This window comes from Amblyomma maculatum, chromosome 5, assembly GCF_055883805.1.
Source record: "Amblyomma maculatum isolate TAMU_Amacu chromosome 5, ASM5588380v1, whole genome shotgun sequence".
In the NCBI taxonomy this organism is placed as follows: Eukaryota; Metazoa; Arthropoda; class Arachnida; order Ixodida; family Ixodidae; genus Amblyomma; species Amblyomma maculatum.
In genome coordinates this window covers 36,232,925-36,250,636 of record NC_139348.1, presented here as the reverse complement: position 1 = coordinate 36,250,636, position 17,712 = coordinate 36,232,925, and the positions used below count along the sequence as shown (strand labels likewise).

Genomic DNA, 17,712 nt, shown 5'->3' with positions numbered 1-17,712 from the left:
CTCGCGACATGAAAAAAATTGGCTGTGGTTGACCAATAGCCATCACGGGTAGAATTGCGGAAGCAGCGAATTACGAAGGCTTGCCTAAGGCGATGAGCCTCTGCTCGGCTCAACTTCTCCATGGCTAACTGCGGCAGTACCGGCACGGTGCCAGATATATACACCCCGCGCATGCGCAGTGGCTCCGGCGTATCGGAAGAGCAATGACGTCACTGCGCCGCTAAGGAGTCGACGGTGGCCCCGGCATGCCAGCTATGCACCGTGTGATGTCACTGTCTCCTGGAGCATGCGCAGCTTGCGCGGTGGCAGCTCCGACGCGGCTTTCCAGCTGTTTCCGTGTGACGTCACTCGCTCCTGGGGCATGCGCCTTGGTTCATCGGGAGCTCCGCGAAAAGGCTCACCGACTAGCGCAGTGTTGCTCTCGCAACAAAACTCATCAGTGGCGCTCACCCACCACAGTTGCTTTCCAGCAGTGCCCAGATGCAAAGGGGCGAAACATCAAAGAAAACCAAAGAACCAACATACACGGTGCTCGTTCCCGAGGAAACCTTACTTCATGATGAAAAAAGCGGTGGCTTCTTTGCGGTGCCTTAGAGGCATAAGTGTGAACCATTTGATAACTGCAACTATTCGCTTGCATGCGAGTGGGCCGGGTCTCGGGGACGCAGCATGAGCGAAAATGCAGCAAATGTAAGCCACTGCGATGGCTTCTCCATTGGCTTCTCCAGAAAGGAGCTGTGCATACTGGATGTCTATACGTTTGACAATACGTATTTTTACCGCATTAAAAAAAGAGAAAAATCGTATCAATGAGGTTTTACTGCATGTCAATAATGAGGAGTTTCATTATGTGATCAGTTTCCATCCATGTGCAACACGCACTAGCGTGATCAGCCAGTGTGCATGCTCTGATGGGTCCCGACATAGCAGGCTGTAAGGAAGCATGAGAATCCTTCAAAGTGGTCTGCGCATGCGCGGTGGTACCCTGCAGAAGTGGATTATGCTAAACCATACCTCTCCACTTAGACTATCTCAGCCAGAGTTGTCACGTCTGCTGCGCTTAATTTTATAACAGTCACCGAACGATTGTTTGGTCCCTCAAGGAGCCAAAAAAGCGCCCGGAATATCGGGCAGCCAGAAAAAATTAATTCACAATAAAAACATCAGTTTATTTACCAAGTGGCTTGAAAAACTGGTCAATCTGTTTTTGCACCAATCTCCTCATTCTCACAGCCACTGGCCTCTCGGGTGTGGCAGCAAAGCTGGGGTGGGCACCACTCTTCATCACTGTCCTTTAATCACCTCTACCCCCCATACGGCACAATGGTGGTGATCCCTAATCTGAGAAGACAAATGAGCCCCATCCTCCATTTTCCTATTACAGTCGAACCCGGATATATCGAGCTCGAAGGGGATCGCGAAATAGTTCGATATATCAATAATTCGATAGACAAAATTGGCTTGTGACGGCACTTACGATGCAAAAAAACGATACCGCATTTGTCGCGTAATCAACCCACTCGCATAATGAACCCACCCTCCACTTTTGTACCAGAGCCCGCCCACATGCAAGCGGTTGAGTGATCTCAGCGCCGAGCGGCAGCGACAGAATGAAAGATTTACAACTTGTTGGAACTGCGTCCCTCTCGCCGCTCGAGCCACCGCAGCAGCTCAAAACAAGGTTTCTGTGTCGCCGCGGCAGAAATTGCGAGCGTTTTCACTTGCATGTCGATGGTGCGCGCCACTCAGTTTCAGTCGTCTCATCCACAGCTCATTTCTTTGCAGCGTGCCAAGATGCTGCGCAGCGATTCGTGGAGTGTTTATCTTTTGATAGCTCCTGCGGTGGCGGGGAGCGAACTTTGTAGAGTGCCCGTGATGGCTTGATTGCACAAGCCTGATTCCATTTATCCCGCCGCGTTTGAACTACCGTATTTACTCGAATGTAACGAGAGTTTTTTCCAAGATTTATTCCGTTTAAAGTCTACCCTCGCGTTATAATCGAATACTGCTCTTCGAATGGCCTAAAGCAGTGCCGCGGTGCAGCCATTTCGAAGCTATCAGCACGGTTTCGGTTTCCGCAGTTTTGCTATCTTATGTTGGCAACACGGATACCACGGACCCAAATTAGGCCAAATCCCTATCTATCCAAAGCCAAACCGTTCTTTGTGTTCGTTGCAATCTTGCGCTCAACGCGTGGTGTTCTTGTGGCGTCTTTCGCGGTGTTGATTCAGTGCACACGATGGCAACGCGTCGTGCTCAGTACGACGCTCGTTTTAAGAGAAACGCGATCTTGTTAGCTGAAGAGCTCGGAAATTCTGCTGCAGCTCGAAGACTTGATCTCAACGAGTCAACCATCCGCGGGTGGCGGCTGCAACGGGAGGGGCTTTTTAAATGTGAGCCCGACCGCAAAGGATTTCGTGGGCCTCGGGCACGGCCATCACGTCGAGCTGGAAAAAAAAGTGGCGGACTTTGTTATTGAGCAGCGCAACTGTCTCATGGGAGTCAGTGTCGAGCTGATCCGTCGGAAGGGTAGAGACGTTGCTCGGGAGATGAGTATACCCTCGGAGAAGTTCAGGGCATCTCGTGGGTGGGCCCAACGGTTCATGAGAAGGAATGGATTTTCTCTGCGGCGAACAACATCGATACGGCAGAAGTTACCGGGAGACTTTGAAGAAAAGCTGCAGGAATTTCAGCGCTATGTGATCAACTTGCGCCGTTCGTCGAATATGCCATTGGGGCATATTGGTAACGCCGACCAGACTGCGGTGTATCTGGACATGCCGATGGCCACAACTGTTCGCAGTGTAGGTGCCCCAGAAGTCCGTATTAGGACCACTGGGAACGAAAAAACGAGGTTGACGGTGATGCTGGCGTGCCTAGCAGATGGCCACAAGCTGCCGCCATACATAATTTTTCGGCGCAAGACTATGCCGAAGGAGGTGTTCCCGAGGAATGTTATCATCCGCTGCTCGACTGGATTAAAACCATGTGATGCCGTCGACCAGGCGCGCTTCTTCACCCAGCATCAATCCTGGTGTTGGATTCATTTCGCGGACACCTGACTCCTGATGTGAAGAAGAGACTGGAGAATACAAAAACTCACCTTGTAGTTATTCCCGGAGGCATGACCTCTGTGCTGCAGCCACTGGACATCTGTCTGAATAAACCGTTCAAGGACAGGGTACGGAAACTGTACAACGACTGGATCCGGGAAGATCAGGCTCTGACGCCCTCCGGCAGAATCAAGCGACCGTGCGTGTCTGCCGCGTGGTACAGCCTGCCTCACGACATGGTCGTTCGTTCGTTCAAGAAGTGCTGCATATCCAATGACCTCGATGGCACAGAGGATTACATCGCCTGGGAGGTCGACAGCGAAAAGGAGGACTCTGTTTCCGAGAACTCTGAGTCCGAAAGCGAGGAAGGTGAATAAACATGTTGGCCACGATGTTCATTAAAGGTACTTTGTTTTGTGTGTGTAAGCCTCGCGTTATATTCGTGGTTTTATTTTTTTCCCACTGGGCAGCATGTAAAGTCACCCCTCGCGTTACATTCGCGGTCGCGTTACATTCGAGTAAATACGGTACTAGAAGATGAACTACCAGCTCGCCCAACAGTAAGTTTTAATGTAGTCCACTGGCCCTCTATAACGCTTTTTGTAAGCCCCGAGGGTACAGATAAATAAATAAATAAATAAAATCATTGGAAAGCGTGATAGCTGCAAATGCTATTTGAAGCGAAAAATGCTAAAAGCCGGTGTCATGATCACAGCTGACGGCGTGTTTTCGTTGATTCATGCATGCAAGGATAGACTCCCGCAAAAAAAAAAAAAAGGCCACTTTTTAATGTTTACATATCTTACGCGCGTACAGCACGATAAAAATGAATGACTCTCGCAAGAAAAAAAAAAAAAAAAAAAGGAGATCTGCTACTTAACAAACATCACGCCATAGCCACATCAGCCACCGTGTGCAGAGGGTTCGCAACACATGCTGGAGAAAATGTCCGACGTTCTGCCTGAAAACAGGCTGAGCTGGCTTCACACGTGTAGCGCGTGCTACTGCGAACGAAGGCCAGGAGAGAGGAAGGAGAGAGATAGCTCGGCAAAAGAATGGGCACACCCTTGCGCTTCGCTCTATCACGTTTTTTTTTTTTTAACCGGTTCTCTCTGGTTCATTCACGCACATGGCTTGCAAACGTCATGTGCCGGCACGCGGGAAACGATAACCGCAGATGCGCGCACCTTTGGGGAATGGGCGCGGCGCTGCCCTAGACCAGCCGTCGCCTAACTGTCCCCTCTCATTCCTTCCGCGCGTGGCTTGAAAACGTTACGCGGCAAACGGCCGAGGGTGATGCGATCGTTTTTGGGGAAGGCACACTTTCCAGTGTGTGGTGCGGAGTTCGATATATCGAACGACCGGTGAAATTGAGTTCGATATATGATGCGGTTTTCCTATACTTTTACATGGCATTTTCAAGGGGATATTCCATGAGTTCGATATAATCAAATTCGATATATCCGGGTTCAACTGTATCGTCCTCTAGATCATCACCTTGCGCAACAATTGGAGCGGTGCAAAGTGGTAACAAAAAGAGGCGCGGGACACTGGCAAACCAGTTCGGGCAGTGCCTTGCTACTTCATATGTCAGCCTTTTCTCCCCCATAAAAAGAAAGAAAGAAAGAAAAACAGTCCCGCAAGTTCCAGCAACCGTGTACACATGGGAACATGTTTTCACCAAAGGTTCTGTAACAGTACAAACACCACGCCAAACCAAATTGATATGAATATAGCTAGCCAGTGTTAAAGCGTAGAGTGAATGCGCTCTCCATATATATTATTCTAGGCAACTGGCAATACGTATCAAAGAAATCGAGGAAAGTAATGAACTCTATCATCAATAAAGGAATAATTCGTGATTCTTTCATGTGCACTGGCATCGTGCAGCCCTTTTTCTGTTTTTAAATTTCATCTCCATTGAGAGACGGCTATGACTGAAACGACTTCAGGATCAGCAGCCGAACGCCAGAGCCCGAGACAGTAGGGAGGGTTCACGTAATTAAATTCTCTTTTTCATGTAAAACCAGGCATAGCTGCCCGCCCCTCGGCGCTGAATGCAGGAATATTTTGAAATTGTATTCGGGTACGGAAATAGCACATTTTGCAATCTGTTGCCGTTAGACGCCATGGGGCAGTGGTGCTGCTTAGTTCAGCAATGTTTCCAACCATTTGCACGCATGGGCAGCATGGAATTACACGGGAGCATCCTCACCAGGTGAGTGGCTTCTGCCACGGCTTCTTGCAGCCCATGCACTCGGTTTCCACCGAGGTACACCCCCTGGGACCAGGTGGCACACGCCTCGTGCACCCACAGCTCCTTGGACACTTCTGTTTCCCGCTCAGTTTCGCTGGTGGAGAGCCGCTGCGCATGGCACATCAAAACACCTCAACTAATGTGCCAGCAAGAGCACGTGCACAAGTAAACCCAGAGTGGACTTGGTTTTTAGTGCAGGCAACAAGCACAGGAAGCAACAAAGTTGACAGGATAGACCATCCGTCTATGCTAAAAACAAAGTCCAGTAATGCACCAACTGTATAGCAGCATTATCGCTGCATACAGAGCTTCAATGAATCATCATGCCACAATCTTCTTGTCACCTACACCCTAACAGGCACATTTTTCAGAAATTGCCCTCTTCGTCAAACAGTCAAGTTTTCTGGCACCTTAAAATGCCCCACAACTCCACAGTTTTGAAAATGACTAAACTGCTTGATTACCAGCATGCAGACAATACTAATCTTTCCCCCAACAGGTTAAAAGAAACTGAAGACTATTTTGTCAAACTGAGAACTTGACTACATTCATATCCACCCTAATGCCTACTCTGAATTTTTGAGCTGAGCAACCGTGGCTGAGAATGCATCAAATTCTACCAAACGAGCGGCATGGAAGATGACAAATTACCATGGCATCAGAAAAGCATTCTCAGGAGTTATTACCTCCTGCACAAGATAGGGTGCTTCATTTTTGCAGCAGTTACCATTCAGACCACCATCCCGATGATGATGTACACAATCATGCAGTACTTGCTTGCAAGCTTGTCACACTTTCACAGCCTGGCCACCAAAAGAGGAATCAAGCTGGCAGCCACTTTTCTTTATCTGGCTGAAGATGCAGGGTGGTGTGCTCAATAAATTGTGGCAGGCAATGAAGACAGTGCCTAAAACAGGTCAAAGCTGTTAACCAAGCTGGACTCGTGACTTGCATTTTGTTCAAGCAGTGGTGAATTGTTTATAGACGGTACCTTCGCCGTGCCAAGTGCTATGCACTTTCGTTGGAACATATTCTGCGATCTATGCAATACAGTGTTAAGTGTGAACTTTCCATTATCTCAACCAGCTGCCAATTTGAAGATACTGCCCAAATCCAGTTTACTCTCGTCCTCCCCAGAAGCAAGTAAGCTTTCATTTTTTTTTTTTTTTCAGCAAAGTTAAAGCTGGTTCAGTCGAACCCTGTGAGCCTAGACCAGTGAGTGGCCCTTCTCACCTGTTTGCCCCGGCGCAGTGTGGGTCCATCCTCGGCGCCTGATGTGGAGTCGCTCTTTTTCCGCTTGGTGGCCCTGCCCTTGCGCAGTGCCTCTTCCGGGTGGTTGTTCACCACAGGCTCAGGCTCGGCTGGTCGCAGTGTGGCACCCGGGTACGGCCCGAACAGGTCACCCAGTCCTGGCCCACAAGGATTACAATTAAACCAACAATGACCACAAAGTTTGTGTCGCACAAACAACCTTGGCAAGTTCCAACCGATTCATGAAATGACACAAACTGTCCGCTGTCACCGCAAGCCACTTCCTTCATGGCAAATGAAAAGGAATGAAAGCTTTTTCATACATGTCCTTTGTGGCACATAAAATGCAACGCCAAGAGTGGGTAGTTATGAGAGACAGCACAGACAACACACTCATATGGCTAGCTGCAACTGCACTTTCACCTTTTCACAATGCAACACGTGGGGAAGTGGTTCCCACTGCTACAAGGTATGCCAACCTACCAATGCATCACAAATTTGTGGATGCACCCACTCAGGCGAGTTCCCTTGCACGCTTGCCGGCATTCAGCCTTACTAATGATGCTGAACCAGTTCCTTTAAATCCGCAAAAGAGGGTGTGGCTGTAGTACACTCACACCTGGATATATTGAGCTCAAATACAATATACAGAATTAAAGAAGATAACCTTATCTGCAGCCCAATGTAGCGCATTACACTGCACCGGTGTGCCGCACACTGGCATTCCCATAGCACAACCGCTGCTCGGTTTGGTAGGCCCAATCCTGCTTCGCATTGAAGCCAAGCCGCAGCAGATGGTTCTTTATAACAGCAAATAAATAAAATTGCACATAAAAATAAAAGCACAGTTGGTTTCTGCAGCACAACTGGCATGAAAAAAGCACCAGGCGAAGGCCACCGCTGCACTTCACAGTCAGGCTGGCCCCACCGCATGATGGCGGGGATAATGACTACTGAAAGCCACCCTCAAGCACACCCTGCATTCACCACATCACGCGGTTATACATTGCTGGTAATGCAAGGAGGCGATCAAGACCTGGCCAATTTGTGTCTAAAGAAGAAGTGAGCGAACAGCATTGTTAAGGAAAGCAAGGGCGCAGCATGCCATTCGATATACGGTCGGAAAAATAGGGGCTCTGTGTACTACGAGACTTTCCCACAATTTCCCCCAAATTTTGAAGGATATTATCTGTTTAGAAGGGCAGAAAGTTGGGCAACTCGACTGAGATGCATGGCTGTAAAGCGCGAAAGGAAATGCGGGCGACACACAGAAAACGCCACGGACACGCAACCTAAGTTTATTTAAGTATATTCTGTGTTTCGATACAGCCAATAATTCACACTGTTCAGGTTCGATGTATCCAAGCTCAACTTAAAATTATATCTTCATGCTACTTAAGGTGACAACATTGCAGAAAAAAAAAAAAAAAAAAAAAAAAAATGGGAGGACACTTTAGCTCCATATTTAAAGGAACAGAACACTGGAATTTCAGCATTAAGTTTTTTCGCCACAACGGAAAGATTGCTTTCTGAAGTGTTTGATTCCACAGCGCTTTTTGGTAGAAACGCTGTATAAAATTTTTACCAAGAGTACATGCGTCAAGTACATGCGACCGTTTTTATGTAGTCCGATGCTGAAAACCATGAGCAACAGCCGCGATCACGACTGGTGGTTGACAGAAAACACGTATCAAAAGCAAATATAAATTTTACTTGCCAGGCAGTAATTACACATTTTTGCGTAGATGGTTTGGTTTGGTTTGTGGGGTTTAACGTCCCAAAGCGACTCAGGCTATGAGAGACGCCGTAGTGGAGGACTCCGGAAATTTTGACCACCTGGGTTTCTTTAACGTGCCCTGACCTCGCACAGCACACGGGCGCCTTGCTTTTCACCTTCATCGAAAAGCGGCCGCCGAGGCCGGGATCGAATCCCGGCCTCGGCGGCATCCTTTTCAGTTTCCACAGTCAAGGCTCTTACGGCACAGTAACGGATGCCTCGCCGATGAAACTTTTATGGGGCACCATCGCCGTTTCATCCATGGAATTCAGAACACTGTGGCGCCATCTAGAGACAAAAGCTGAAAGCATGCCACTCACGATGTGAAAGGAAAGGTAGCTTTTATTTAAGGGCGCACTGGAGAGGGTGCAAAATATAATAAAATGTGAAAAGCACTGCCAGAAGAAAAAAAAAGGGGCACTTAAGAAAATCGGTGATATTTTGTGGATATGTAGCCACATGGGACACTGCAGCGATAGCAATAGGGTTTCTCCGCAAGATGGCACCTCAGTTGTTTTTATGCGATTTTCTATGCCAAATTAAAATTGTAAAGCCACTTTTCTTTGATATTGCCGTGCTCAATCAGTACCATATGAGACATGATCTTTTCATTTCCATCATAATCTCGAGACAAAATTTGGCCAGTGTTCTGTCCCTTTAAGGGTATGACGTGACAGTGTTAATGGCTCCCATTTGCTAGATCCCCTTACAGATCCTTGTTCGTGTCCATTCATAATGCTACTCGCTTGATCAGCAGTCTGTGCCTCCATTATCCCACAAACATGCCCACTAGCATACAGTTGTAACATACCCCATCATGTGAGAGACCGCCCAACAGAGGTACAAAGCACAGCCTTAACTAAGCCATAAGAACGTGCTTGTGTGTGCTAGCGGCCGTGTGTATAAGAATGCAAGGGTCCCGAGGACTGGATTCAGATCTCTACCTTTCACCTCAAAGGCAAAGCCCAAATTGGCTGTGCCAGCCATATCGGCCACATCATGTGGTCTCGTGATGCCAGACAGCCTAACAACCAGTCAGCGCACAGCATGTCGCCTGCCAACTGCTATCTGCCATGAGCTATCACACCAGCGTCAGGCATAGCACAGGTTGGTAAAAAAGAGGCAAGTGGCCGGGCGCGATACAGGAGCATCAAATGGAGTGACGTTTGGGCAAAGCTGCGGCAACAGCCTTTCAATGCCAAGCACGCCGAGAGTCTGCCCTTTAGTTGAAATCAAAAGTGAACCCAGCGAAGCTTCTACATCTGCGGCTGCACTGGCTGCACGCCGCCTACAAGAAACAACCACCATGCCACGCCACCGGTCAGGAACTGCATTCTTACGCTGGCAGAGGTCCCTCATAAGACGATTTAGGACAGTTATCGTACAATCGGAAAGTTCAGTCAAAATTCGGAAGTCTTCTGGAAAAGTCAGAAGGGTTGGCAGGTATGCGTGTTTGCTGTAATTTCCAGACGCACAATGGGCTGCCAAGTTTTAGACCCTTTCTAATTTATATTTATCAAGATCTGTAGTGTAGGTGTCAAAGCATAGTCAGTATCATATCTTGACAGCAGTAGAAGTAACCAGCTTTGTGAGCAGGGAACAATTGTATTCTATCATTACGTGAAGGGTTGGTCAGTGACTGTACTATCTCTGCCATTATAAACCTTAACTGAAAAGTCGAATGGTCACATGGTGGTGTGATCACCATAACCTCTACAATGGTGCAATCGCCTGTTCATTGGCTACAACCTGTCAGACCCGCCGTGTTGGTGCAGTGGTTAGGGTGCTTGACAGCTGTGCTCAAAGATGCAGGTTCAAATCCCGGCCATGACAGCAGCTTTTCAATGAAGGCGAAAAGTAAGGCATCCGTGTGCTGTGCGATGTCAGTGCACATTAAAGAACCTCAGGTGGTCGAAATTTCCAGAGTCCTCCACAATGGCGTCTCTCATAACCTGAGTCACATTTGGAACATTAAAACCCCATTAACTAAACTAAACAACCTGTCAGGCCTGCGTGGCTAAGGGTAGTTACTTAGTGAATGATGAATAGCATTTCAAAACACACACAAACAGTTGGCTGTGTTTTAGTCTGCTAGAAGCATCCCTGCCAGGGTACTACTACAAAAGGAGCTGTCCCACAAAAAAAACTTCGAGAGCACTGTGGAATTTACACTGAAGAAATGCAAAAGCCCGAGCATTGCTGCTGCATATGGTGCATCACATTTGCTCTCATAATAATTATCAACTACATGCACCGTCAGTATCATCACTGCTGTCATCATTGTCATTATTACTAATTTCAGCATCATTGTAATGACTGCTATCATCCTCATGGTAGGAAAGGAGAATTATGATGTGTTTCTCACAATCCTGGGTGTGGCGTAGTTGGTTATAGCTCTCGGCTGGGGATCTGAGGGATGGAGGTTTGATTACCGGTGGAGACAGGTTTTGCCAACGGACGGACATTAACGAGCCATTAAAGGATTTCGCCTTAAAACTGGTTTCAGTAACGACCTCTTGAAAATCCTGTTTGAGAGTATATGAATTCTGCACAGCACATCAAACTCCAATTTTGTGAGTCGTTCGAAACATGCTCGCATGTGGCACTTCTCCCTTCGATCAATATTTAAGTGGGCTGCAGGGGTCTTGGGCATCTGCTGGCAGCACTGTGAAACAACCATAGGGTGCACTCAAGGATAGCCTTCTCTCTCTGTCACTCTCCCTGCCAATCGCTGACACGCAGTGAGGCCAACCTGCCTAAAGTCTAGAGGCGACCTTCGCTAGGCATGCTGTGCTACGAAAGATGCCGCACAAAGCTACTACTACCCCTCAACATTAATAAGCAATCATTTCATTTTCAGTGCACTGGTAACCAACTCATGACTGGCTCCAAAGCTAGGTGTGCAGCAGGTCAGGAGTAGCAAACCACTAGTGAACGGGGCACTGTTAGTACAGTAAACTAGAATTGACAGTGCAGCGGACAGAGGTCTCCGCATGTCCCGAGAAATGTCGCCTGTTTTGACCCGATTTCAAGAAAGTGTGATTGCCATGTTAACAGAAACTCATACTTGAGAGGTCACATTTTTGTGCCCAAAATATTGTCGGAGTACAGGTTGTGCAACTAACAGGAAATATTTCACTGCTTTATGCACCAGGCCCATGGTGTATGCATCACAAGTGCCCATGCAATGCGTTCAAGAGTGTGTGACATCAGCACCAGCACTTCATACGCCATTTGAGAGGACAAGGGCAGCATGGGAAGTAAAGTCTATCCGCTACACTCTCTTCTAGTTCGCTGTACGGCCAGCATGCAGATGGGTGCCACATTTTGGAAAGATATGAGCCACTGACTCAAAAAATTTGGAGGACACTTAAACTTCGCCTTTAAGAATGGAATGCGATAGCGTTATCGCACCCCGTTCGTACCGTCTACTCATTTGCTTGTCGCGCTTTTGAGTGACACAAAGATGTAGTTCACATGATACAACACTCGTTAACTTGTCCAAAGCATGACTGTTTGGTAATTACTTGCTCTAACATCGTTGCCGATCCGAACTGCCGCAATGAAGATCTTGGAGGCCATGCCCTGTCTATCTTATTCCGTGCGCCACAACGTGCACGCCAAGCGAAGAGGAAGTACAACGGAAAAATAATTTGCCACTCGCTTAACTGCGTGTTCTGTAATTCTGTAATTAACATGCTCATAATTACAATTACATGTCAGAATACACTTCTCTAAGGGGCATTTCTGAGACAACACCACAATCAATAGACTCGCCTTTGTCCATTTTAAACCATCTAGCTGGCGTGGCGGAGTGGTTAGCGTGCTCGACTCGCACCTCGGAGGCCCACGTTAGATTCCTCAGGTCGGCGATTTTTCCTACTCGTTTTTATTTATTAATGCTTCTGGGATTTTTCGCACACGGCCAACGCCGGACGAAGCGGGATGGCGGCGACGGCCGTCGACACCGACTTCTCTGCGACACAGGGCCCTTGACGCTATCGCGTTAATAAAATGTATTCCTGCTCCAGTCTTTCAGATGCATTAATGTATTGACATTTTTTACATATTTCAATATCATGCATCACATAGACAATTGCAATGACATTTTTACATTTTTCTTTTGCAAAGCTAGCCCACCCTAACAAACATTTTTCACCAGCGACTGCCAAGTCTACTATTCTGATCATCATCAATTTCATAAATTTTAATCAAGCGGCGGAAAAAGAAGAGAAGATGCACCATTTGGAAATTATATTCCCGAGCCTGCACCTCATGGCAACCAAAATTGGATGGAGTTTACCACAGCGTCGCCGCTTCGACCAATGGGGTCCCGGACTAGGGACCCCACCTAGTATGTGGGTCTCCCTAGGGGTCCACACCTCTACTTCAAATAAATTTTTACCACCACCATGACTACCTTCCAAGTTTTGCCTAATTGGAACAGATGCGCCACATGGACTGATTTAACGGCAGTAAATGCTTGGCTCAAGTTTTAATGGCATTTGCATGGTGTCACATATGCAAACTAAATGGCATTAGCCCTACTCAATATTGCCATTCATAGCATAGTCTAAACTCATTCGCATTGAAAAGAAGTGTACTCTGTGTTCTACTTAATGTGACAAAAGCATGCAATTTCGATAGTATAACACATAGCAAGTGGCTTATTCATTACTGATGAGGCACACTTCTCCTGTATGTGAGTGGTGCCATTTCTACTGACACTTCTCACAGATACTCTCGGCTTGAGTGTTCACACACACGGCCTGATGGCTACTTTTTTTACTTCTCAACAAAGAACAGCATTCCGTGCAAATTCATCCGTGTATTACATTTGGACAACGGTGCTGATATTTTGAGCTCACTGGACCCCTTATACGCCATGCGCAATGCCTATAGGGGCGCCACTGAAAACCGCGTAGCAGCGGCCGTCGGAACCCTCGGCGGGCCTCATGCGGCAAGCGCGGCCGTGGTGCGCACATGCGATCTGCCGTTTCTGCGCGTCTCGCGGGCATTTCCGCGTTGACAGTGTACGCAAGGGGATCGTACTGTATAAACGTGGACATGTGTTGGTTATCACGGCCGCCTGGGACTACATCGCCTCCATATGCATCAAGTGTTTGCTGCAGACGAGAGTCAACAAGGTTGCGTACGAAGTGGAGTTCATTTTGAGTGCCTCGCTTTCATTACAATGCCACGCTAATTAGTTCATTCCTTGATCTATGAACCAATGTTCTTTCTTTGCTTAATGGTACACGCTTGCTTCGTTTACATGCAATATATTGCTACAGTAAACTAGGCAGCGCTGTCGAAACTGCGAGCGGTTTCGTACCTGTGCGACCACAGGAAAATCCAGCGAGCTTGCAAACCAGCATTCTGAGCATTAGAAAAATAGCGCATATTGGGCTCCTGTAGCAAGAGTTCAGATTTTTCATGCTTGCGCTTTACCACTGCCTGTACAGCACGGATTTCACGTATTTCGTCGTCAAAAAAGCAGAGCGGGTAGATAATTTCATGAAATAGTGAGATATCAGCACAGGCGATATCTGAAATGCTGCATCACAGGTTAGCCAAGAGCATATTAATTTTAAATTTTATATCCTATTTTGTTATTGTAGTATCATCTTCATTTCATTTGTATCACCATCGCGCCAAACTGCAGAACTGCAGCGCGCTTTATAACCAGCTCTAGACCCCTAGTCTGAATAGCAAGTGCAGCGACATGTTATGTTTTCGTAATCTTGCCAGACAACAGAAACACTGGCTCTGGTCTTCAAAGTAATTACATGGGAAATTTCAAAACGCATATTGGCAAATTTCTGTTCAATAACCCGTCGCAGTGGCTCAGGCTACTGAGGAGGATCGAGTTATCGGGACTGACGTCGACCGCACCCCCGGTGTTTAGGTGGAGGCGAAACGCTAAATGCCACCGTGTGCTCTGCGATGTCAATGCAGGCTAAATATCATATGGCTAAGCATTTAACAAATCTGATGCGTAACATATCTTCCCCGCTAGCGGAGGCGACCAAGTTTAAACAAAAAAGGTTCACCGAAGGTGCAATGACAAGCGGAAAACACTGAAAACATAGTTATCACTCAGCCCCGCCACACGGCAAATTTAATGCCAATTCCATCGAATGGCATTCGTTCAAAATGATATTTGTTTGCTGCTACACGAGAAAATATAATGACATTCGATGAAAACAACATTAGGTATCAAATGAGTTTGAGGTACTCTACCAAATGCGATCAACGAGGAAATGTGTTATCTTGACAGCAGAGAATTGGTGAGAAGATACACCCAAAATAAACTACAAAAGTGCCTCCTGCATTAAATACTATACTGTGCTCCTATAATTTTTCACCCAGTCATCTATGTGAAAAATGCCAAATAGCATCGTAAAAAAAAAAAAAAAAAAAAAAAAAAAAAAAAAAAAAAAAAAAAAAAAAAAACCTGACACCCATCGCTGCCAGCCAACCCGTAGCCAACGCAATCAGCACGGATGGAACAGGTCACTTCGTCTGCCGTGGTCCATCGGCGCTGAGCCGCCGGCACGGCGGATTTCTTTCGCCACCTTCAGAAAAGCATGTCTGTTGATCTTAAATAATATGCGCTTAATTTTACGAAGTAATCTAAAAAAAAATTCTTTACTGAGGATCGCTGTTATGTAACGAAATTTTGGAAGAAGTGATAAATGCAATACAAATAAATGCTCTGCTCACATTAGCAGCTGCCGCCTGTATGACGCAGCTCATCCGATTTTGTTCTCTAGCTCCGCTGCTAAGGCGTCGCCGAAGTTACGCTTCCTTTTACTGTAAGAGAATTTGCGATACAATTGAACTGATACTATAAGGTAGTTTTATGAATATGAAATTTACTATTTCCAAAGCGCTTCCAGCTACGGCTTTGATGCAAAACCGTTCAGGCATAGCGACGACTAGGGCCTAGCACACGGCCAGAGCGCCGTCGTCAGCCGCTTTCGCGGGCAGCGTCGTTACGGTAAGCTCGCGGTATCCAATGTGGCAAGCGTTACGAATTTGCCGTATGCTCTCTTGATGTGGCCAAGCTCGGGCATTTTTCGACGGGTCTTAATACGCCAAACGAATGATCTGGCGAAAACTTACGGGAGTCAACGAGGCTGTAGTATGCTGCGCCGTAGGGCGATACTCGAAGTTTCTATAAAAGCGCCATCGGACAGTACATGAGATACTGCCTATTTTATGTGTTGCTCTTGACACTTGCTTTAGTGCGCAAAAAACAGGCGGCGTTTTCGGCGTTATGCGCATCGCGTATACACCAGTAAAATTTTGGCTGGCCTGCAGGCATTATCACCACCATGACTTGCACATGATGAATATCTGGATGAGCAGGGCCAAATCCAAATTCAATAGCACTAACAAAGTTAAATTTCAGGCATTAAAGCTTTTATTCTCATTTCTTCTGCATGGCATGGTGGTAAGCAAACTGCAAAGCTATGACTCGATGGGCTAACGAAAACTGTGGCAGGAGGCCTCTCACCACTATGACCAGTCGTTAAAAAATGCATTCTGCCCTCGCCTAAAGTAGAACTTAGCGCAATAAATGTGAGGGCTCCACAACTCAGTAGTAGTAGTAGTCCCTCTGTACAACTGTTCCAAGTTCTCAAAGAGAGTTGAGCTCAAGAGGGGCCTGCAGACTCAGTTGAATCAAAAAGATAGTCTCGACTTTAGCACCTCTGTGCCCAGGACTGTTTTGTCCAAGTCAGTTTGGAACCGGACTGGTCTGCGAGGTTGGAGCTGCATATCGAACCGATCCTTCCACTTGAGCTCTAAACCAGAAATTCCCTTCCTTCATTCTCTCATTGCTTCTGCCACTAAGGCTTCCAAAGCACGAACATGTGGGCACAAGCAAATACACAGAGCATCACCAGAGAAATCGACTCACTGCTGAAGCTCATCTTGCTGGATTGTCTTAGCTTGGCTGTAGAATATGCCAAAAGCAAACAAAACCTGCACTAACTTTATAAAAATGCTGAATAAAGATTGAATTGAAACATCTGCTTTCTAACCATTAAGAACGCGACCATGTGAACAGGTCACCAGAGCACCAGCCCAACCAGCCCAACCAACTGATTGAGCAACAGTTGACGATGATACTAAGTAATAAAACCTCATGCTCAGAACAATGAGCTAAAAAAATCTGCCAGTGCTTACAGTGCCCATACAAGCACAGCACAACAGCTCTGTACAAGGGTTCAGCGACATCTCATTGGCATGTCTGCTGAGGTGACCAGTTTAGTGCTGACCACAACAGCATGGTGCACAAATTTCCTCTCCACTTGAGGCTGGCCTCATAGCTCAGGGGCAAAGTAAGTCATCTAGTATAAACCTTGGCAGCTTTTCGCAAGCTTTAGCCGGTCGTGCAGTTGCATATTCAGCGCAAAAAGTCATGACAATCGAAAATGAAACCATTTCCTCTCCTCGCACAAGGAATGAGCTGCAGACAGCAACAACTTCCTTTCGTCACGAAGAGAAACTTACACGGGCTGACTGTGCCTCACTCCACTGGTAGATCAGCCACGAGACAGTTGCACACCCTGTTTAATGCATGCCTTTTCACTCCAGCACTGAGAAAGCTACTGCCATTCACGTGAATCTCTTGTAACAAGTCGTGCTTAAAGACTTCGTTGTGATAAAATAAGCAGGATTGTGCAAAATTCAAAATTTCAAATAACAACCAATTTGTTGTCTTCGATTACAAAAATTGGTATCGGAGAGTTTTCCCAAGGATCAGAAAATGACCAATACACTGACAAGTTTTGAACATTTAAACACCACCAAATATTCTAGTCTTTGGATACAGTAAACTCTCATTAATTCGGCTTTCAACAGACAAGAAAAGATGATCAAATCATCAGACATGAAAAAACTGCCGGCAAAAGTATGCATCGCATAATTATTTTTCCTGGTTTCGGCAAATCCATCAATAATTAGCCAGGATACCTGTTAGTAGACCATCAATAAATTTGGCAACTAAAGGATTAGAATTCTTAATATGAGCCTAGGCCCAAAAAGAAGCAGAAGTTCTGTTTTGTCACCTCGAGGCATAACACAAAGTAATTGTTAGCCCAAATTCAGGTTGTCCCTCCCTTAGATAAAGGTGTTTTTAGTGATAGTTGTCCTTCGTCCTTAATTTTTGGGAGTTTATTTTTTGTGCTGATGTTAGTTATATGGAAGTCTTATGGCGCTTACACAACTGTGGCTGGAACGTGCAAAACACAAGGTTAAATGGTGCCTTATGTTAAAGTGCCTGGATGTTGTGATACCTAAATCTGTCTGAAAATATTTGCTTCATTTAGGAATGTAAAAACATGCGTAATATCAACAAGTGC

At 46.5% G+C, this 17,712-nt stretch overlaps 1 protein-coding gene across 2 annotated transcripts in view; it reads right to left on the bottom strand.

Annotated features, from left to right (window-relative positions):
- The window catches only part of LOC146188023 (uncharacterized), a 109,634-nt gene that overhangs the window by 27,452 nt on the left and 64,470 nt on the right, over window positions 1-17,712 (bottom strand). For both annotated transcript variants that reach the window (XM_084603607.1, XM_084603606.1), the window contains exons 5-6: window positions 6,544-6,719; window positions 5,269-5,418 (exon numbers count right to left, since the gene is read on the bottom strand). In XM_084603607.1, coding sequence (XP_084459733.1) covers window positions 5,269-5,418; window positions 6,544-6,719 — 326 coding nt within the window. The remainder of the gene's footprint in view (window positions 1-5,268; window positions 5,419-6,543; window positions 6,720-17,712) is intronic.